The 23106-nt window shown below is 35.0% G+C and overlaps 1 protein-coding gene across 1 annotated transcript in view; it reads left to right on the top strand.

Moving 5' to 3' along the window:
- LOC141287167 (transmembrane protein 132C) overlaps positions 1-23106 on the top strand; it is a 350138-nt gene that overhangs the window by 308610 nt on the left and 18422 nt on the right. The window contains exon 6 of the mRNA XM_073819302.1: positions 15462-15670. Coding sequence (XP_073675403.1) covers positions 15462-15670 — 209 coding nt within the window. The remainder of the gene's footprint in view (positions 1-15461; positions 15671-23106) is intronic.

Raw genomic sequence — 23106 nt, 5'->3', positions numbered from 1 at the left:
TCTCTCCATATAATGGACTTCTATGGTGCCCCCGAGTTTGAACTTTCAAAATGCAGCTTCAAAGGGCTCTAAATGATCCCAGCCGAGGAAGAAGGGTCTTCTCTAGCGAAATGATTGGTTATTTTCTAAAATCTTTTAGAATTTATATACTTTTTAATCTCTACACAAAGTACACACAGAGCTAGACAAGACAAGCAATTGTCTTGATGATCCCAAACTTTTGAACCACAGTTTATATATATATATATATATATATATATATTGGTAAATACAGTAGTCAACATTTGAAGTGGATCAAAAAAGTTCATCAAAGGTGTCCTAAGACAAGAACAGGTAGTATTTTGGTTTTAGGACAACTTTGATGAAAGGTTTTGATCCACTTCAAATGTTGACTACTGTATATGGTTATAAATTGTAAAATATATTGTACAGTACAAGCACCAGTTTGCCATCCCATAATACCTGAAACATCAATTTCACAAGTTATTTTTGGTGGTTTTCTTTGATTTTTGCCATTGTGGAGATTTTTTATGTGATGTGACCTACACACAGTCACCTCCCTTTGAGCTCAAAATCCTAATTTTATTAACTTATTTTAGTAGTTCACTTACAGAAGAATAAAGAATAAAGCATTTACTCATGTGAAAATACCCTTATGAAACATAAGCAGAATGACAAATCATTTAACAGAAGGGGATTTATGTTAAGTATACAAGTGTGACATTGTAGCTAAATAATGGATGACTGGGCGTGCACATTAATGCATAATGGATTTGCTTGGATCACAATCACTGTAGTGGGTTAGAAAGATAACCATTTTGATATGAATTTTCCATTTCCTTGGAGACTGATGTTCTGTGTGCTTTTTGAAGTGCTACATAATAAAAGAAGGAACTAGTTGTGGCAGATTGGAAAATATTTTGTTTCCCTAGAGAGTGAAAGAGAGGGGGGAAAAAGCAATTTTCTTCCTATATCACGACCACCAATTTGGATATTGGATCATTATGTACCATTTTGGATCATTTTCTCCCAATTAATTTAATACAGAAACCCATCAGGCTGCCCGTAGTCACAATAGATAGATAAAGAAAATAAATCTAATGCATAATGGACTAAAATTACACAATCTCTTTAGCTCAAACGGCAGTGCCAAAATGCTGAATAGCTATACTGTGCTGCATTATATCATGCTGAATAGAAAACATTAGCATTTTTGTCTTTATTAGTGATTTAGCAGTGCTACAATTGGTCCAAACTAGTTATGCATTCATGTGCTGTTGCTAGTTGTTTTATTCATGTTTTTTCTCACTAAGCTGGAATGCTGACTAAAATACTTAAAGGAGATCTTTATTTTATTTTATTTTTTAACTACAAAGCAGTTGTTTGCTGACATGAAGTGGAAGTTTCCAGACTTGCTGTTGGCTTTGTTTGATCTGGTTTACTGATGTAACCTGCTCGACTTACTAGCTACCAGCCACACAACTCAATACGTCTGAAGTGCGGACTGTAAATACATCTCTTCTGATTTTGTCACAAACTGTGAAAACGTTGGCAAGTAAGGTCATTCTGACAACAACTTTAAATCAAAGCACCTGAAGTTCTTTCAATCTTGTCACAAACACCTGGATCAATTTCCAACTTCTGAAAACTTCAAGAGCACATACGAGTGTTTGATAGTTGACCTTGATTAAAGTATGTAATTCTCACTCATCATATTTCAGTTTTAAAATCCTGGCAGCTATGTGCACTTGACATTTGTACTTGTACAAAGAAGAGCACTTCCTACACATCCAGCAGGTGCTTATTTATTTACCTGCCATTTTCTTCCTAATAGCCTTCATATTTGTCCCCCAGTGTTAAAGGATTCGTATATATATATATATTAATGTCATTAATCTAATATTGCTCAAAAAAAAAAAAAAAATCAATTTACTGTGACACTTTATAAAAAGTCAACTGGCAAGCAAGCAATGCAGTTTTATTTACTTGCCAAATCTAATTATTCATCACATTTGGTGCTTAAAAGTAAACTTCTGATCCTTTTTATTTGCTTGTAGAATATTCAGTACAGTGCTGTATTATGGGTTTCGAGGTTGGTAAGATGTTTTCATACATTTGAAGTCAAAAGTTTATATCCCCCCTTCAGAATCTGCAAAATGTTCATTATTTTACCAAAATAAGAGGGATCATACAAAATGCATATTATTGTTTATTTAGTACTGAGTAAGATATTTCACGTGAAAGATGTTTACATAGTCCTCAAGAGTAATAGTTACTAGTTAATAATAGTTGAATTTATAAAAAATGACCCCGTTTAAAAATTTACATGCACTTGATTCTTAATACTGTGTTCTTACCTGAATGAGTCCCTTGTTTGTCCTGATCAGTTAAACTTATATGTAACTATTACAGAAGGTTTAAACGCTCACTGATGCTTCAGAAGAAAACACAATGCATTAAGAGCCGGGGGGTGAAAACTTTTGAACAGAATGGAGATGTGTAAAAAAAAAAAATATTTTCCCTAAATGTCATATTTTTTAAATTTAGTACTGCCCTTCAGAGGCTACAGGAGATGTTTCCAAGAAGACAAAATAAGTTAAACTTATGCTGATCTTCAAGTTTTGCATGTTTTTTCCTTCTGAAGCATCAGTGAGTGTTTGAACCTTTTGTAATAGCTGCATATGAGTCCCTCAGTTGTCCTCAGTGTGAAAAGATGGATCTCAAAATCATACAGTCATTGTTGGAAAGGGTTCAAATACACAAAAACGCTGGAAAACCAAAGAATTTGTGGCACCTGAAGGATTTTTCTGAAGAACAGAGGGCAGTTTAACTGTAGTAAGAATCAAGTGTATGTAAACTTTCGAACCGGTTCATTTTTATAAATTCAACTAATATTGTCTCTTGTGGACTATATGCAAACATCTTTTATGTGAAATATCTTATTCAGGTCAGTACTAAATTAACAAAAACATGCATTTTGTATGATCCCTCTTATTTTGTTAAAATAATTAACATTTTGCAGATTCTGAAAGAGGGGTGTAAACTTTTGACCTCAACTGTATTTTTAAAAGAAGTCTCTTATGTTCAGCAAAGCACGTATTTCATACGCAATACAGTATGAACAATAATTGTCACGTATCTAGGGCTGTATCCGAAATCGCCCCCTACACCCTCATTCACTATTCCCTACATTAGTCCACTCATTCAGTCCACTTGAAGGAGTGAGGGAAAACGAGTGAGTGAATTCGGACACTGAGTTTACCGGAAGGACTGCCGCTTTTGCATAGTATTGCTTACTGTTTAACAATCATTTAAAACGGACAGTTCGAGTAGTAAGATTAAAGGATTTATCTTGAACTATGTCAAGGAGTTTACGTATAAACCCTGGTTAAACAATTTAATAATCAATTTACAACAAATTTGTACCCGTGTTGTATGCTGTATTGGAATGGAATATGCAAGCGAATGGATGGATGATTCAGCTGCGGGCGCCATCGTCTGGCGAGACGCGGGAATTCAGTCGGCGCGCGACTCTCACAGTGCATTATGGGTTATCTCTAGCTGTTGAGCGTACATTGGTTGTACACTCGTTTTTGCGGTGCATTGTGGGATTGAATGAGTGCACTCGGGAACGGGAATGAGTGCACTATTTGAGGGTATAGGGGGCGGATACAGCCTAGGTCTATCCTGTCATCATGAACTCTTGCACCACACTTCATGGACTTCATTCCCCACAAGCCACTGCACTAATCACTGCATTCACCTGCTCTCACTTTACTGATTACCGCTCACAGCTGCACCTCATCACACTGACTGCATTTAAGCTTCTCACACACACAGCCACTCTGCGAAGTCTTATTGTTCCGTATGGTCTGTATTTCCGAGCGTTTCTTCCCGAGTTTGTTTTCCCTGTTTTTTGACGACGATTTCTGCCTGCCCCTTTGTGTTTATTGTGTTTGAATAAATGCTGCGAATGGATCCGCACGTCTCAGTCTGACTCCTTGTGACAATAATATTCTTAAATATTATTACAAATTAAAACTTATTATTAATGTTAAAAACAGTTATGCTACTTAATATTTTATGGAAACCATTTTAATTTTCTTTATTTTTTTAAAGAAAGTTTAAAAGAACAGTGTTTATTGGAGATTTTAATAACAATATAAGTCTCTACTCTCTTACTCTCTTCAGTTTTATGCATACTTCCTGAATAGAAGTATTAATTTGTACAGACCCTAAACCTTTGCATATTGTTGGCATAATATTATTATTTTTCTAACGTTTATTCTTTTAAACTGTTTTTCTTGTTTAATTCACTTTATTGGATGAGCTAATGCAACACTTTCAATTCATAAAGTTTTTGTCACATCATTTGTAATTCTATTCAATCCACTTAAATGTGTGAAATGGAAGTTTACTCAGTTTAATTGTGTTGGGACTATGTGAATAGTTGTTGGCATTAACTGAACCTGGGCATGGGATTTCAAGGTGCCAGCATGCTTTGCATAAAGAGTAAATCTTGAAATGAAGCGTTACATTTTTGGAGTTTTTGAGCAAGATGAGAAAGGGGAGAGACTTTTTTTGCACTAAATGTTTAATGTTCCGTTATGTTGGGTTTTGCGAGTTTGTGTAAGGTTGGAGTTTGGGGAGTTAATGTGGTGAAGAGTGAAGCTTGTGCTCAAGAAAGTGTTGATGAAGAAGTAAGCGCTATGTTGCTTTTTTAATAAGAAATTACTTTTTGCTAAGTTTTTCTCTTGTGCTGTACACTGCATACCAGTAAGTTGCATACAGTCATTGATGGAAAGGGTTCAAATACAGATAAAACCAAAACCAGATAATTTGTGGGACCTGAAGGATTTTTCTGAAGAACAGCGTGCAGTTTAACAAACAAGGGACTCATAAACGACTATCATTAAACAAAACAACAGCTGTGGATCATTCAGGTAACAACACAGTATTCAGAATCAAGTGTATGTAAACTTTTGAACAGGGGCATTTTCATAAATTCTTGTGGACTTTTCATAATGTTTTCTTGTGGACTTTATGTGAATGTCTTATTCAGGTCAGTTCCTTATTTAAAAATTAACATGCATTTTGTGTGATCCCTCTTATTTTGGTAAAATTATTAACAATTTGCAGATTCTGCAAGGTGTATGTAAACTTTTGCCCTCAACTGTACATATTACATTACTGTCTCCTAAAAGTTCACTTTGTCAAGATTTCTTACACCAAAACGGTCATTAGTTTTACATGACCATTTGCACCGTCTGTCTGCCCTTAAAAATTAAACTGTAACAGTAATGTAAGACTTTTATATGCAAATTATCTCAGTTATGATTGGGTAACCTCTTTGCATGTCAGAACTACTGTACCAGCGCTAATGTTGTCATTAATAAGGATGGACTCATTTGCTGAATGCTGAATATGCATTTATCTCTAAATGTTGATATGGGTGGATACATATCAGGAGCGTTTAGTCTATTTAAGCTGTGAGAGTTCTGTATACCCAAGCATTTGAGAAAAAATACATATTAAAAATACTTTAAATTCCATTGTCATTTGAGGTGTAACATAAGGCTCAAGATAATAAAATATGTATGTAACTGTCTGTAAGTTATGTATTTGTGAAATAATAGTTAATATGTACCAGTTATGGAGGGATTCAGGTAAGCTGATTTACAACAAATTTTGCCCCTGCAATCTACTGCTATGAATTGTCATTATTGTTGTGCATTCTTGTTGGTTTGTTGGCATGTGGATGATTTTATTAAGGCTAAGCACAAAATATTTTTGTTGTTTTTTTCGGTTTTAATCATTTCACATTTTATGAAACAATATTGATTGTTAAATCCCAAGAATCGATTAGTCTAGCCTGTTTTCAGTTAATGAACCTCCCATCCAATAAATCACAATAAGCTTTGTGCTTTGTTATTTTTGATATGAAACTCTCAGATTTCAAATTTTATCCATTTTATTACAGTAGTCAAACAAAAAATGCCGCTTTGGCGCTGTTCAGATTTGGTGCACAAAGCTTACATGAACTGATCATCTCACTTTAATATCACAAAATAAACACGAATAAACATTCAAAGGTATGATGAAAGAGTATAATCTACCGAAATCTGTATCATGTGTCATGTAATCGCTCAATCAGTGTTTCAACTGCACAAAGACATCAGTATAACAGCTTGTAAGCAATATGTCACATAACATCACATTTACCTCAGAAAAAACATATGTGGTGACTATACTCACGAGTCAACTAGAAAAATTAACTCTAGAGTTCTAAATACAGTTTAAGTCAAACATTTATATACACCCTTGCAGAATCTGCGAAATGTAAATGTTTACATAAAAGACGTACATATAGTCCACAAGAGAAAATAATAGTTGAATTTATTACCCTGTTCAAAAGTTTGCATACACTTGATGCTTAATACTGTTGTTACCTGAATGATCCACAGCTTCTTCTTTTTTAGTGATACTTGTTCATGAGTCCCTTGTTTGTCCTAAACAGTTAAACTGCACACTGTTCTTTAGAAAAATCCTTCAGGTCCCACAAATTATTTGGTTTTTCAGCATTTTCGTGTATTCGAACCCTTTCTAACAATGACTTGAGAATGATTTTGAGATCCATCTTTTCACACTGAGGACAACTGAGGGACTTATATGCAACTATTACAGAAGGTTCAAACACTACTTACTACTTACAAAAAATGCTTACATGTTTCCCAGAAGACAAAATAAGTAAAATTTACCCTAATCTTCAATTTCTCAGTGTATCGTTTTTCCTTCTGAAGCATCAGTGAGCATTTAAACCTTCTGTAATAGCTGCATATGAGTCCCTCAGCTGTCCTCAGTGTGAAAAGATGTTAAAATCATACATTCATTGTTGGAAAGGTAAAAATGCTGAGAAAACCAAAGAATTTGTAGGACCTGAATGATTTTTCTGAAGAACAGCAGGCAGTTTAACTGTTCAGGACAAGCACTAAAAAAATAGTAACGACACGGTGTTAAGAATCAAGTATACGTAACTTTTAAATCAGGGTCTTTTTTTTTTTTTTGTGGACCATATGTAAATGTTTTTTTATGTAAAATATCTTATTCAGGTCAATACTAAATAAATAAATAACATGCAACCCTCTTATTTTAGAAAAATAATTAACATTTTGAAGTTTCTGCAAGGTGTATGTAAACTTTTGACTTCAAATGTATATGAATCATATAACATAATTTTTATAATTTTTCCTGTTCTGCAGTGTTTGATTTATGTTTTAATAAATCCGTCAAGTTGTTATGACAGCCACCATTTAAGTGTAATTGAAGCATTTGCATACAAATCAGTTGAATTTAAACTTCAATATTATAGAAATGTAGAAACAACTGACTCTAATGTTTTATTGCATTAGTTTAGAGATTTTTTTTTCCTTGAGATAATTTGGTATGTACTGCACCTAATCTGTTATAAAACCCAGCTCTAGATTTCATGCTCGAGAAACTTGTGCATTAATTGCTTGTGCATGCAGAAAAGCGTGAAAGTTAACGAAAATCACATTGTACTTGATCCAAAAACTTGACCAAAAACTGTATATTTTCATGATTTCACAAGTGAAGCAAATTTTGAATGTCCACTGAAATCATATCTTATTAATATTTTTGCCATAGACATATGTTCAACACAGTATAGTGCCAACATGCTTGAGTAAACTAATTAAGGTAAACATTGCTAAGATTTTTTATTTTTATTTATTTATTTTTTTCATCATGCTTGACGAATCCTGTGTGTGTGACATGCGTGTACATATCTGTTTATGCATGTAGAAAGGCACTGCTGCTTAATTGCTATTCCTGGCAACAGCCCTGCTTTTAAATTGACACAAGCCACTGCTTTTTTTAATTTGTCATCTTTGTTAAATTAAACAGCATTTCCAGTTAAAGAAATTTCTGTACATAAGATATAAATATATTTAGTTGCTTAGTATCAATAAATAGTCTGTGTACTGCACTGTAAAAAAAAAAAAAAAATTGTTGAGAAAACTTTAAATTATTTGTTACCCTGCTGCCTTAAAATTTTAAGTTCAGTCAGCTCAAATAAGTTTAGTCAACTTTAAATGTTACATTGTACTAAAAGACGACTTAGAAATTTGAGTTGACTTAACAAAAACGTTTGTTAAACTTAAAAGCTGGGTAAGTTACCTGGCTTACCTGGCTGCCTTAAATAAAAAGTTGAATTAACTCAAATATCTAAGTTGTCACTTAGTACAACTTAACATTTTAAGTTGACTAAACTTTTTTGAGTTGACTGAACTTAAAATTATAAGGCAGCCAGTAACAAATTATTTTAAGTTGATTCAACAAATTGTTTTTACAGTGTGGGGACAGCCTTTACTGCAGAGTATTTCTATATTGAACTACATGTAAGCTAGAAAAATATGACTAATATGTTTTATCATAAGAGTAGAAAAAGCCTCTTAAGTCAAGAGATCATTTGGGCATCACCATATATATATAGATGGCAAGAACATACGATAATGCACTCTGGGAATAAACTAGTGAAAACTTGTGAAGGTTGTGTGCATTGTTACGTTGGGCACATAAAATAATAGTGCCCAAAGTGGCATCTTTGAATACATTTAAACCTGGAAGTCTGCAAAGGATCTGCAATAAAAACTGAAATTTATTGACCAAACCTTTGTGTGCAAACAGCATGTGTGTGTTCAAGTGGGTTTGTGTCTGTGTGTGTGTATTCGGAATCAATGATTCTTGGGCCATATACCATGATGCTATAGAGTGGAGCGCACAAGGGAGTGTTATCTGGGAATCTTTCAATAGAGCCAGTGAGTTGTTTGATGTAAAGCACTATTGGGAGCCAGTCAGGTAAAACTGATGACCGCATAAAAAGGTGAGTTTAGATTATAGGTTCCCCCAAAAGGAGTGACACAGACAGTCAATGTGGAGCTACATTAGTAGTCCAACCGCGTCCAGTGTAGCAGATGAAGTGTTTAATATAAATAGGGGGAAGTAAAAGTTGAATGTACTTTTCTTGGATGTGTTTCACCTTTGATTATAAATAAACTCGCTCCTTCACTGAGGACCCACACAGTTGTAGTTTAAGACCCAGTTAATTGTGCTGTCAGACCTGCTCAGTCAAACACATGTACGAGCCGGCTGTTCATGGTCCGGCCTTCTCGCTCCTCAGATGGCTGCTTGATTGGATGTGTCTGACAGGTAGTTAATTTTCCAGACTGAATAGTCATGGCTGTAACATTGTGGTGGGAGATTTTCCAGTCTATGGCAGTGATTAATGATGACGCCCTGTGTGTTTTTTTGTTTGTGTGCCTGTGTGTGTCCGTAACAATAGATTTAAGCCATACAGCACTGGAAAGAGTTAGTGATGTAGGAATAGTTGAAATGTACGATATTAATCAAAGCAGTTACAGTCAACTTGTTGGAACTTACTTGCAGTTTACTGTTTAGTAAAAGATAAGTTGCAGTAAAAACATATAGTACCTTTTGGAGTATCTATTTACACTAAGTGTCTGGTTGGCGTAGACAACATTACAAAAGACACATATTATACAATGGTAGCATTTTTTTGACGTGATCGACCTGAGTTCAAATCCACCTTTTGCCGAACTCATTCTTCTCTCTTTTCCCATCACATATCACATAGGAAATACGTTTATTTTCAATAAAAATTAAGGAAGTTTATAAAAAATGGAAATAAAGGACCACACGGGTATTTAATAATAAGTTTATCGTAGGGTAGGGTTAGGGGTAAGTGTAGGGAGGGCTTTATTGTCACAATATAAGGCCGCATCCAATAAGAAATACAGCAAGCAGAGTGATACAAAGAGTAGATGCGTTTCCATTACCCTACAGTCTGCACAAATTGAAATTGCAAAGTGAAAATATGGCAAATGGAAACACGTCAATTTCATTTTTTTTTTTTTTTTTTATGCTCGTATGATCACCTGACCTGCGGAAAAGTCGCATGGTTTCTGAACCCACCAATCGCCCACAACCAAACACCCTTTCCCAATTCACAATTTTGTAATGGACATATATAAAATATAAAGCAAGTGTTCACACAAATCTGTAATGGAAATGTAGCTAGTGTAATAGTTGGAGTTCTGGTATCATTAGAACATCCCACTCACTTTAGCCAATCAGATTGTGTGTACATATAAATATATAGTTTACTTATACTATGCATATATGTGACCCTGGACCACAAAACCAGTCATAAGGTTAAATTTTACAAAACTGAGATATATACATCATATGGAAGCTCAATAAATAAGCTTTCTATTGATGTATGGTTTGTTAGGATAGGACAATATTTGGCCGAGATACATCTATTTGAAAATCTGGAATCTAAGGGTGCAAAAAATCAAAATACTGAGAAAATCACTTTTAAAGTTGTCCAAATTAAGTTCTTAGCAATGCATATTACTAATCAAAAATTACATTTTGATAGGTTTACAGTAGGAATTTTACAAAAATCTTCATGGAACATGATCTTTACTTAATTTCCTAATGATTTTTGACATAAAAGAAAAATCAATAATTTTGACCCATACAATGTATTTTTGGCTATTGCTACAAATATACCCCAGCGACTTAAGACTGGTTTTGTGGTCCAGGGTCACATATAATGTTTACTTATATGTACTGTTTAAATTCCTACCCTATCTCATGACGAAAATGTACCTGTGGGAACTTTTTTCACAAGACACAACACAAGACAAGAAATAAGTACCAATAAGTACATATCACTGCTGTTTCCAACAGAAATGACCACTAGAGGTGGTAAAACAGCGAGCACTTGTAATCGGTTTTGTACACAGTTAGGATTACAGCTTCATATGTTTCGCTTTCCAGATGTAACAAGCTTGCTCAGTAGCTCAGCTGGCACAGATTTGGGCTTGGATGTGGAATCCTTGGGTACAAATCCCGTGAAAAACATGACTCTTGATGAAAGATTAAAAAACAAGCTAAAACGTCATGTTTGTAATTGCATTTGACGTGGCATTTGCTTTTGTTCATACTATCGGGTAGGTTTTAGGTGTAGTGCAGATGGTACTTTATTTTAAAACATCATGGAGCATTAGAGCTATAGCACCACTCAACTGACATTTCAAGTCAGAACTGTGGTGACACCATATGTACGTTGATCTGTTTCGGGGGGAAAAACAAACACTCTTTTAGTGCCACTCAGTGGACCTTTCACATCGAATATGACACAAGACGTACATGGTGGTACGTATTTCACATCTTGTGAAAAATTTCCCCACAGGTAGGTTTTCGTCATGAGATCAGGTTGTTTAATTCAGTATCTATTTTAGAGAAATAAGTCTAAATAATAGGCATCAATTTATTGCATTCATATTCCTAGAGAGTTCTTTAGTGAATTTCTTATTATCCTTACTACCATTGATTGCATGTTTCACTCAGGAGTATTTTTATACCTATTACGCTTTGATGAAATGTAATGTCCATACAAATATTACTAATGACATTTGTAAAAAAAAATTCCTTTGGATTTGGTACATGAGCAAGTCAGTTAATAACATCTCCCACTCTATCATATACTGATAATTGAGACCCTCACTACATGATTATTTGTACTGGCTAAAACATAGTTATTACACTGGTTCCAATCTATGGACTTCATCCACAAAAACTGCACATAGTTGCTATTCAAAATAATTACAAATATGGCAAAGAGGTGTTATATTTTTTGTCATCTAGTGTGATTAATTTTTAAATTTTAAGTGTGGCTGAAGTGTCCAAATAGTTTTTGGGGTCACTGTTGATATATAACAGTGTTTAATCTATTAATTCGTCACGTCAACAGTTTAACTTTGGCAGCCCTAGAAACTGTCTAAGTGTCTTCACGCTCAGACTTTATTGAAGTAACAGAGATAAAGCTTTCTAACCAGAGGAAGAGGAAACCCTGACAGCAGACAACTCTATCAATCAGACAAGCATGAAACAAACTCTCACAGCTCTAACAACCCTTAAGTGTGGAAAGCAACACACCATGATCTTCTGATGCTGGATTGGATATCTCACTCAGCTCTGGGAGTGTGTGTAATGTTAATCCAGAACCAGGAATATGACTCTTGAATTTATTAGTACTTATTTTATAGTAGTCTCAGCTAGTGAACTGCCACTTTCTATGAATAGAGTACAAAACAGGCATGATTTTTTTTATTGTAATTTTGTTTTTTGTTTTAAAAGGAAGTGAAAAAAGACATGCTTAACTTTCAGAAAATGTTGAATGATTAGAAAATAAAACAAATTATTTATTTAAAATGAAATTTGGCTAAATGTGACCCTAGACCACAAAACCAGTCGTAAGCATCAATTTTTTTAAAACTGAGATTTATAAATAAGCTTTGCATTGATGTATGGTTTGTTAGGATAGGACAATATTCGGTTGAGATATACAGTAACCATTTGAAAATCTGACATCTGAGGGGGCAAAACATCTACTGTAAATATTGAGAAAGTTCAAATGAAGTTCTTGGGTGGAATGGTTGATAAATGCAGTCAACACTAGCATATGGGTGAAATTTCATGAAATGCACCAAAAGGCTCCAAATGATGTTTCTCCTGTTTTTTTGTTTTGTTTTGTTTTGTAACATGGCAATATCATGGATTTTTTTTCCCCTTAAATGCTTTGAAAAAGCCAGTGTACTATAAACATGGAAAGTGCCCACTAGCATTTTAACATAGATTGCCAGGATCTGGATCTTCTAATTGCTCTTCAGGGAGCATGTGGTTCTCAAATCCTGACAGACTGAGACTTAATATTCCTTATGAGAACAAAATGGCAACATAAATGTTTTTACAAATAAAAAATGAGCCTAGGAGCTCTATTAATATGTAAGGGTTATGCACGAAATTTGGGTTTGCAGCCATGTGTCAGTGTGTGTATGTGTGCATGAGTATGTGTGCTCTTGCATGCTTTTATCTTTCTGCTGCTGGCCACACTTTGATGGTGTGTGTTGCTTCTGTAGTTTCCATCCCTGTCAGATCCTGGTTAAAGGAATCAAAGTCCGACCGAGCCAGTCATAGTGATTTGAAGCCTGCGTCAGAAGGGAACACTGAGCCAAGTATTTTTGCCAGCGTTTATGAAACGGATGGTTTTGGAATGTGGCCTCATAACTCCTCGACAAGAGGATGAGGTCGCCCTTCTGTCTTCTCTGTGAGTGTGTGTCTTATGATAGGCTGTTGTATTTACTCATCATTATTAACCAAACTGCTGCCCATTTCTCCAGCAGCCATCTGGAAAAGAAAGGTGACTTGTGGACCCTAGCTTCACTGTTTGCTGCCAACTCATGCTCACTTGCACTAAGACTCAAACATTTGTTTTTCTGTCATGACAGGGGGAGTCAGATTTACGTATTTATTTATTGCTAGAAGTTAGGGATGCGCCTGAATAGCGAATCTGTATTTGGAAAGGCACAGAAAACAAATAACGCAATCTATGGAGCCGCTAAAGGGATGTGGTTAGCCACTTGCTAGCAGTAGCCTGTTACATTACAGTAAATAAAATTTCACTTACCACATAAATAGAGTAGGGAAAGATGACTGATAGGACAATGGCGAATGATTTGCTGATCCTGAGCACCACTGACAAACATCTAATCTTGTAAAATGTGTGGTAAATACTGTCGCTCCGTAGTAAACACAGAGTATGTGTGATCACTAATCTCAAAAGTGAAAGTAAAAAGCACTGCAACACTGCAAAAAATGCTTTTCTTACTTATAGATTTTCCTGTTTCAAGCCAAAATATCTAAAAATCCTTAAATCAAAAAGGATTTTCGAAACGAGTAAAAATTATTGTCTTGTTTTCCGAAAAAACAAGTCAAAATTAGGTGTGTTTTTGCTTGAAACAAGCAATAATCTGCCAATGGGGTAAGATAAAAAATCTTGTTTTCTGTTAAAAATTTCCTTACCCCATTGGCAGATTATTTTGATTTTGATTCATCTTTACACATTGAGCACAACTGAGGGGCTCATATGCAACTATTACAGAAAGCTTCAAACGCTCACAGAAGCTGGGGCGTGAAAACTTTTGAACAGAATGAAGATGTGTACATTTGTCTTATTTTGCCTAAATATCTTTTTTATTTAGTACTATCAGTAATATCAGGATAAATTTAACTTTTGTCTTCTGGAAAACACGTGTCTTCTGTAGCTTCTAAAGGGCTGTACTACATAAAAAAAATATTTAGACAAAAAAAAGAAAAATGTAGGTTACACATCTTCATTCTATTCAAAAGTTTTCACCCCTGGCTCATCACATTTCTTTTGCCGCATCAATGAGTCTTTGAACCTTCTGTAAAAGTTGCATATCGCTCAGTTGTCCTCAGTGTGAAAATATGGATCTCAAAATCATACAGTCATTGATGAAAAGGGTTTGAATACACAACAATGCTAAAAAACCGAAGAATTTGTGGGACCTGAAGGATTTTTCTGAAGAACAGAACAAGGGACTCATGAACAACTATGACTAAACAATAAAAGATTTTACACACTGGTAGTCTTTGATCACTGAAAACCTATGTAGTCAGTAGAGAGACAGTGAGGTGTTGAATTAGCGTTACGTATTACGTAGTACAGTGACAGCTCTACACAAGGTAGATAAATATTTAAAAACGTATCTCTCTTTCTCTTCATCTTCATCCTCCATCACCTGTTCATGAATCCGCTGACTTCTGCAGCACATATCCTTATAAATGAATGCATAAACGCTAACTTCAGTGGCTTTACTTCTATGCACTTCATGCTATCGTTCTTTGTTGTTATCGTTCTTTTGCGCATGTGGGGGAAAGTTCAGGGCTGTGATCAGTTCACACATTGACCACATTTGATTTATTTTAGTTGAACTGAGGATATTTTGACGTGATATCAGATCTAGATGACATAACATAACTCACGCACACATGCTGCTATATTTTCAGTCTTAAGATAACGAGTGCTGTTTTTGTCTTGGGCATCAGTAGTGCTGTTAAATGTGATAGAGTCAGTACTGCTTTTATCTTTTCATTCAAAGGTATAGAAACCATCAAAACAACTGAAAGAGTTGAGAACAACTGAGAGACTGTGGGAGCTAAGATAAAAATACACCCCAGAAATGTTCAATCGTGACCTAAATCTGTGTGGGTGAACATTGTGGTCAGTTCTTTGTTTTAGACAATAACTCAAGAAGAAAGTACCAGAGCACTAACTTTTGACAGAGAGTCAAGGCTGACTTTTCAAAATCAAATATTTTTCAATATCGTCCGATTTCACTGTCAATCCATTTCAAATATACCTTGTCTTTCGCTCAGATGCATTGTATTGATTTTGGTAATGTGAAGTTCACTAATACATCTTGAAAAGATCAATCCACTGTTCTTTTCTCACTCCTCCATCACTGACGTCTTTTTTTTTCTGCTCTCAGGTATCAGACAGGTGTGATTATGTCTACGTGAATGGCAAAGAGATGAGAGGACGGGTCCGAATGTTTCTGAACTTCACGTACGGTTACCTGAGGGCCCAGCTGGAGGTGAAGGTCTGGATTCCCAAACTGCCTCTACACATCGAAGTTTCAGATACCGAACTCAGTCAGATCAAGGGCTGGAGGATTCCCGTAAACAGTAACGCCCAGAGGTACGAACCTTTGTGATGCATTCTGACAATATTGAGTGTTTGGTAGGTCCGCACTGAATTTGCATGCTCAGTGAAAACTCAGCAGATTTCCACAGAATTCAAACACCTGTCACTCACAAAGTTCTTCACATATCAACCCACAGTCTGCTTGTAGTCTTTTGCAATCTGTGTTAGGGACAGGATTCAACCAGGGTCTGTGAATGCACATTAGGTGGTCTCTGTGTATGTGTGGGTGTGTGTATTGAACAGTGACACCTGCTGGTGGTCTGTAAAGGTTCTTTCGTTGTCCAATACAACAGAATTAAACAGTTATATTGTTAAACTGAGCAAACGTGTTAAAGGTATAGTGCATCACAATTTGAAAATTCTGTCATCATATAATTACTCTAATTTCATTTCAAATCCATAAGATTTCATTTATCATCAAAACATAAATGAAGATTTTTTTTAATGCAACCAGACAGATTTATGTTCCTCCATTGAAAGCCCATTACCAAAAATGTATTGCTTCAAAAATTCAATAAAAACACATCATAAAGTAATCAATATGAATGAAGTGGTTTGATCGAAGTCTTTTGAAGAGAACATATTGTGTTATATGAAAAGATTTAATTTATTTTTTTTTTTTTCACATATGAACATTGATCAACACATACATAGAGCACATCAAACAAGGAAAATGGAAGCTAAACTGTACGTGAACTTGAATTGTGAGGACAAACCTCAACCTGGTTATTGTTCATCACACAAGCACTTTTAAACTTACCATTTTTGTAGTTATAAAGTTTTGTGGAATGGACTTTCAAAAGAGGGACTGAAATCTCTCAGATATCATTAAAAATATCTTCTTTGGAGTTTGACGAATGAATGCCTTGTGGATTTAGAATAGGGTTCCTCAAATCTTGCCCTGAAGGGCCAATGTACTGCAGAATTTAGCTTCAACCCTGATCAAACTTACCTACCTGTGATTTTCTAATGATCCTGAAGACATGGTCAGGTGTGTTTGATTAAGGCCCCGTTTACACGAAGGGAAGACGCAGATATTTCCCTGCGGTTTGGCCTCTCATTTACACGAAAACCCCGTTTTTATCATAGAAAACGATTATTTCTAAAAACTCCGACCAAAGTAGATAAATTTGAAAACGCCGTTTTCACGTTGTAGTGTGGACATTGAAAACGGAGGCTTTTGAAAACGGTGACGCATATGTATAGGCTACGTCTACATTAACCCGGATACATTTGAAAACGGAGTTTTCATTTTAAAACGCTCTCCGTCCACACTAGCGTTTCCAAGCGTTTTCCAAAAGTTTCTCATCCACACTGAAACGTAGGAAAACATCAAATTCGCCTTACTGCGCATGCGTAAAGCCTCCAACATTATACAGACGTAATAAGTTTTCACGCAATTTTTCTGGTGGGATAATTTACGGAAATATCTCATCATCCACTGACGCGTCTATATCGCGCTCATTCATATTTTATCTGAAAAGCAGTTGTCGGCATGTTTTGCAGGACAGCAACTGTGAGTAAATTTTCTGTCATCATTTTAAGACTGTAATTTGAGGAGTGTACAAGGTAAATCTCTTTAGCAGCAGTGTGACAGTGAATAGCACAGGCACAATTACTGGTGTAAACATGGATATCTATTGGTACAATATGTGTCACATGACTAAATATGCGTCATCGTTTTCAAAAGCCTCCGTTTTCACAGTCCACACTACAACGCGAAAACGGCGTTTTCAAATTTATCCACTTTGGAGAGCGTTTTCAAAAAGCTCCGTTTTCCTTGACAAAAACGCCGTCTCAGTGTGGACGGAAGGCCAAAACGGAGAGAAAAAGATGCGTTTTCAAACGAAAACGTATTAGTGTGGACATGGCCATAGTCGTGTTGTGTGACGTATATTGTACCAATAGATATCTATGTTTACACCAATAATTGTGCCTGTGCTATTCACTGTCACACTGCTGCTAAAGAGATTTACCTTGTACACTCTTCAAATTACAGTCCTAAAAAGATGACAGAAAATTTACTCACAGTTGCTGTCCTGCAAATCATGACAACTGCTTTTTAGATAAAATATGAATGAGTGCGATATAGACGCGTCAGTGGATGCTGAGATATTTCCGTAAATCATCCCGCCAGAAGAATTGCGTGAAAACTTATTGCGTCTGTATAATTTTGGAGACTTTACGCATACGCAGTAAGGCGAATTTGATGTTTTCCTATGTTTCAGTGTGGATGAAAAACTTTTGGAAAACGCTTGGAAACGCTAGTGTGAACGGAGAGCGTTTTAAAATGAAAACTCTGTTTTCAAATGTATCCGGATTAATGTAAACGTAGCCTAAGATTAGAGCTAAACTCTGCAGAAAAGAGGATCTCGTAGGCTTGATTTGAGGAGCTCTGATTTAGAACAACATGAGTAAGAGTAAATGTTAGCACAGTTTTCTCAATTATACATGTATCATTATTTACCAGTGTCAAATTTAATTGTGTATAGTAAAATGTTCATTTCTGCAGCCCTAAAAATGTATTAAGTAAGTAAGTAAGTAAATAAATGTAGTTCATTTATTCTATATTTTTGGTTGGGGAAAAGCAAAAACATAACAGTTTTTGGCATACAATTGCAGAGTACTTTTCTGGATAAAAAATAAAAAAACATAAAAAAGTTAAAACTTTAAAGTGAAAAGACTAAAATCCTCATATCGATTTGTACTGTGAGTGGTGAAGTGGAGGAATGTGAGAAGCCCCACACAATCACAAAGAAACAGATCTTAGTAGCAGCTCTGGAGTGTGAAACCATTAAACAAACTCTCTGTTGGGCAGTCCAGTACTGCCGTGAATCCATGATAGGACAATGGACGTCATACAAAGGATGTAATAGGCCTCCTTCTTGGCTCAGAATGTTATGATACAGCTCACATCTGGTTGGTTTGTTGCGCTTTGAACTTTTTCTGGAAAGCTTTCTTATGGGAAAAAAGAATTTCAGAGTGGACGATGTTGAGCTTCATTGAGAATTAATAATACTACAGATTACATTTATTTCATTGACAAGCATTAAATAGATCAATTAAAGATCATAATAAGCATTCATATTGGTTTCATCCACATACCTATATGAGTTCACATTTACACATGAGTATGAAAATATATGAATCAAACTTTTTACATTTGTGACCACAAAACCAGTCATAAAGGCCAGGTTTTTTTTTTAAATTGAGATTTATACATCACCTGAAGAAATAAGCTTTGCATTGATGTATGGTTTGTAAGGATTGGGCAATATTTTGAGATACAACTATTTAAAAATCTGGAATCTGAGGTTGCAAAAAAATCTAAATATTGAGAAAATCACCTTTAAAGTTGTCCAAATTAAATTCTTAGCAATGCATATTACTAATCAAATATTAAGTTTTGATATATTTACTGTAGGAAATTTACAAAATATCTCCATGGAACATGATCTTTGCTTAATATCCTAATGATTTCTGGCATAAAAGAAAAATCAATCATTTTGACCTACACAATGTATTTTTGGCTATTGCTACTTAAGACTGGTTTTGTGGTGCAGAGTCACATTTCTAGTTATAAATATGCATTATTATACAGCCTATTTAGAGTTGTTATTGTTATTAATTTAAGTCATCATCGTGTTAAAGAGAAAATTTAGCTTTTGGGGGTCCCTGGATTGGTTAAAAGTCTGTGAATCTGTAAAAGTAGGAAATCATTGAGTTATAAACATCCTTCAGTTACATTTTAAACCTATTCCAAATGCTCCTGGCTGCCATTTCCCAGCATGCACCTTTAATATTTTGTCATTGGAAACTGAAGTATGGGGATACATTTCACCTCTCTCCTTCTAACCCACAAGGAACCACTTGGGCTTGTGAATTCAAAATAGAATAAAGTCAATATATACGTTTTCCTGGAGGTGTGGAGGCAGTTTCCTCTATGTCTCCATTTTCATATGTCCCATGTGGCACAATGATTCACAACGCGTGTGAGAAGCTGAGAATACGGAATATAAAAAATGAAGCTCTTCATAGGTGAAGTTTCACGTTCCCAGCGGGTTGCTCTATGTAGCTTTGTGGACTGCGAATCCAGACTCCAGGTTTCTGAGGGAAGCTCTTGAGACATTTGCAATACAGATTCATTGAGAGTCATTGAGCAAAGCCAGATGGGAGATCCCATTCACTGTGGAGTGGCATTCCTTCCCCAAACTTCTCTGCACAACTTTTCGACAACATAAGTGAAGTACCTGACATGTATACTGTTGGCTTTACTTTGAAAAAGTACGTAGGCAAAATAGGCAGTTCAGCAGACTGACAGAGCACTGGGAGGAAGAGTGTGGTGACAGTGATGTGTTCATATCTGTTTAGTTTTCCAAAATCTCTTGTTTAAAAAGATATGTCACCATTTAGACCTGACATTTTTGCAGTGCGAGACCCCCAAATCTTGTGGCGGCGCCATGTCTCATTGTTTGCACACACTGGACTATCAGTAAACCACTTGTTTACTATACTGTTACCAAAATACTGTAACTCATGGTACAATATACCGGTTTGTTAGACAAAGTGTGTGTTTTCATAATAGCTCATTTTGTGAGTTATTTATAGATAAGCACTGTTAGGCTGTTTACTGCTAATGAGGTGCTCTATAAATGTACACAGAATGAATACTGCATGCTAATTGCTTCATACTTCTTTCTTTGTTTTTACATCAACCTGCTTGTTATGCATTTCTGTTATGTGTGTGTTTCTAACATTACATTTAGAAATCCAATAGTTTACCTTACTTAGATATAGTTAGTTATATTTACTTAGTTGCTATACTTCCTAGGTTTTATTAAGTTACATACTTTTAAGGCAAGCAAAACAATTTACTTACTGCTTTGAGTAACGCATACTTAAAATATTCAAGTAGCGACAAAAGAATCAACAACATTAATAAACCAGCAGCAGTGCACTCATATGTTGCTAATATGCAAAATAACAACAGAAGGTGAAGAAAAGAAACGTTTTTGAAGTGGGCCATTTCTTAATAGACTTTTCAATCATTTCCTCCATGTGTGCAGTTATCATTCTTTCAGTTTCCCAAAGTCATCTTGAATGTTGAACTTTCAATACAACTGAAATATTTGAGAGAACATCACATAAGCTGACTTCATAAATTGATGTGATTTAAAAAAAATTAAACGTATCATTATAGTGATTAGCGTTCCCTTTGGTTGGGCACTTTGTTTATTTTGTTATAGCTTTTTTCTTTTATTTGATTTGAGTTATTTGATTTCAAGGGGAAAAAATATTAAGTAGATTGCTTTTAGAAAATGATCTATCTTCTAATTAAATCATTAGATATATTATATTTATATATCATTAGCTGTATTTTACATGCTTACCAGTAATTCTTTACTATTTTATTGTTCTTCATAAACACCTTGAGAATCGTTTAGCTGGGTTGATACAGTTTTATACTTTTAATGTTTGTGATAATATGTTCGAGTCACACACAGACTTTAACATTCAGCACATGAATCACAACAATGGTAACAATTCAAGTTTGTTTATTTTTATTAATTGTAACAATAACCATTTTATTTGCTCTTTTTGTTGTGCTACAAGACAGCAAATAAAATTGGCAAATTAAAACAACAATAGTACAGCAAAGCAATTGCATAATTTATTCATGCCACAATGCACTCTGGTAGTCAGTGAGTGTCTATACTAACTGCAAATTGATATTACAAAACATTTTAAGTTAAATGAACTGAACTTTGTAATTAAACATTTTAAGGTAAATAAATTGATTTTTAAAGATCACATTACTTAATTTTTTTTTAGGGCAACCAGTTTCTTCATGTTTTTTAAGTAAATTCAACTTAATCCGGGTTTAGAGTGTAAGAAGTGTTTGTGTAACTACATAAACAACCCTTGTATTAAAGGGCCGTTATGGTTTACAGTGGTAAAGATTTTCTCTTAATTTATTTGCAGAGACAATATATGCAAAGTAAACCTATTGTAGGCTGATTTCTCTGAAAAGTGTAGAATTCACACAAAGCAGTTGACATTTACAATTGTTTGGTACATTTTTGCAGTTGAAATCTAGTCATTTCAATGTGGCAATTCACTTGGAGGTGAAAGATGAGGAAAGAGCATGCTCAAATTGGTCATTGAACAGCAGAAATTGGCCAAACACAAATAAAAAATGCAGAGAAAGTTGTAAAACATGTAAAAATCATTGACTTTTTGGTGGTAGCTTGTAAGGGTAATGTGTTTTGTGTATTACTGTACGGTTTCACTGATTTGAAACCTCTGTTGAAATTAGGGTAAATGTAATCAGTAATGATTATTTTTGGACAACACTAGTTAAGTTGGACTTAAATGAGACAAGTAAGTGAGCCCTACACCAGCAGGATCTTCATAGATCTGTGTCTCTGGTAGTGGGAGGTTGTCTGTCAGTGTGGATCGAGTGGACTCTAATGAGGGGCTCAATTGCCGTCCTCCTGACAGCCTCAATCTCAGAGAGCACTAACAAGATGGCCACCTGATGCAATCATATTCTGATTCAGTGACAGAGCCCCAAAGTCCATCCTAATGTTGCAGTCTTGTGGCAATAATGCACATTGCTGTGGTGACACCTTAAGAACCCACTCACTCATGTTGTAGTATTCATCACACTAGTTGCTTCAGCAGCACCCACATGCTGCTTGGTGTCGCAAGTTCAGTCAAACTTAGATTTAAAAATAATAATTTAAAATGGATGATTGAATTAAAATGGGTTAAAATGCATGAATATTAATTAGGCCATGCTGAGATTGCTAGGTAACAGAGTTGGAAACATTTTACCCAAGCCATCTACATGGAGATTTAGAAAGAGTTGAATTGTAAAATGTCCTATTAAAGGATTAGTTCACTCCTGAATTAAAATTTTATTGACCCCCATGTCATGATTTTTCTCCATATAGTGGACTTTAATGGGGATCAATGGCTTGAAGATCCAAATTGCAATTTCAGTATAGCTTCAAAAGGCTCTACGCAATCACAACCGAGGAATAAGTGTCTTATCTAGCACAACAATTGGTCGTTTTATAAAAAATATAAAAATGTACAATCAAGCCTGAAATTATTCATACCTCTGGCAGATTCTGACTTAAAGTTACTTTTATTTAACCAGCAGGTTCTTTTTTTTTTTTTTTTTTTACCGGAAATGACACAGGCTTCTCCCAAAAGATAATAAGACAATGTACAAGAGGCATCATTGTGAAAAAAAAAAAAAAAATTCTCAGCTTTTATTTACATTTGGAAAAAACAGACGTCTGTATCATTTCTAATAAAAAAAAAAACTTGCTGGTTGAATAAAAGTAACTTTAAGTCAGAATTTGCCAGGGGTATGAATAATTTCAGGCTTGACTGTATATACTTTTTAATCACAAATGCTC

This window comes from Garra rufa, chromosome 15 (genome assembly GCF_049309525.1).
Source record: "Garra rufa chromosome 15, GarRuf1.0, whole genome shotgun sequence".
Lineage (NCBI taxonomy): Eukaryota > Metazoa > Chordata > Actinopteri > Cypriniformes > Cyprinidae > Garra > Garra rufa.
The sequence above is the reverse complement of the archived record's forward strand: the minus strand, read 5'-3'. Positions and strand labels throughout refer to the sequence as shown.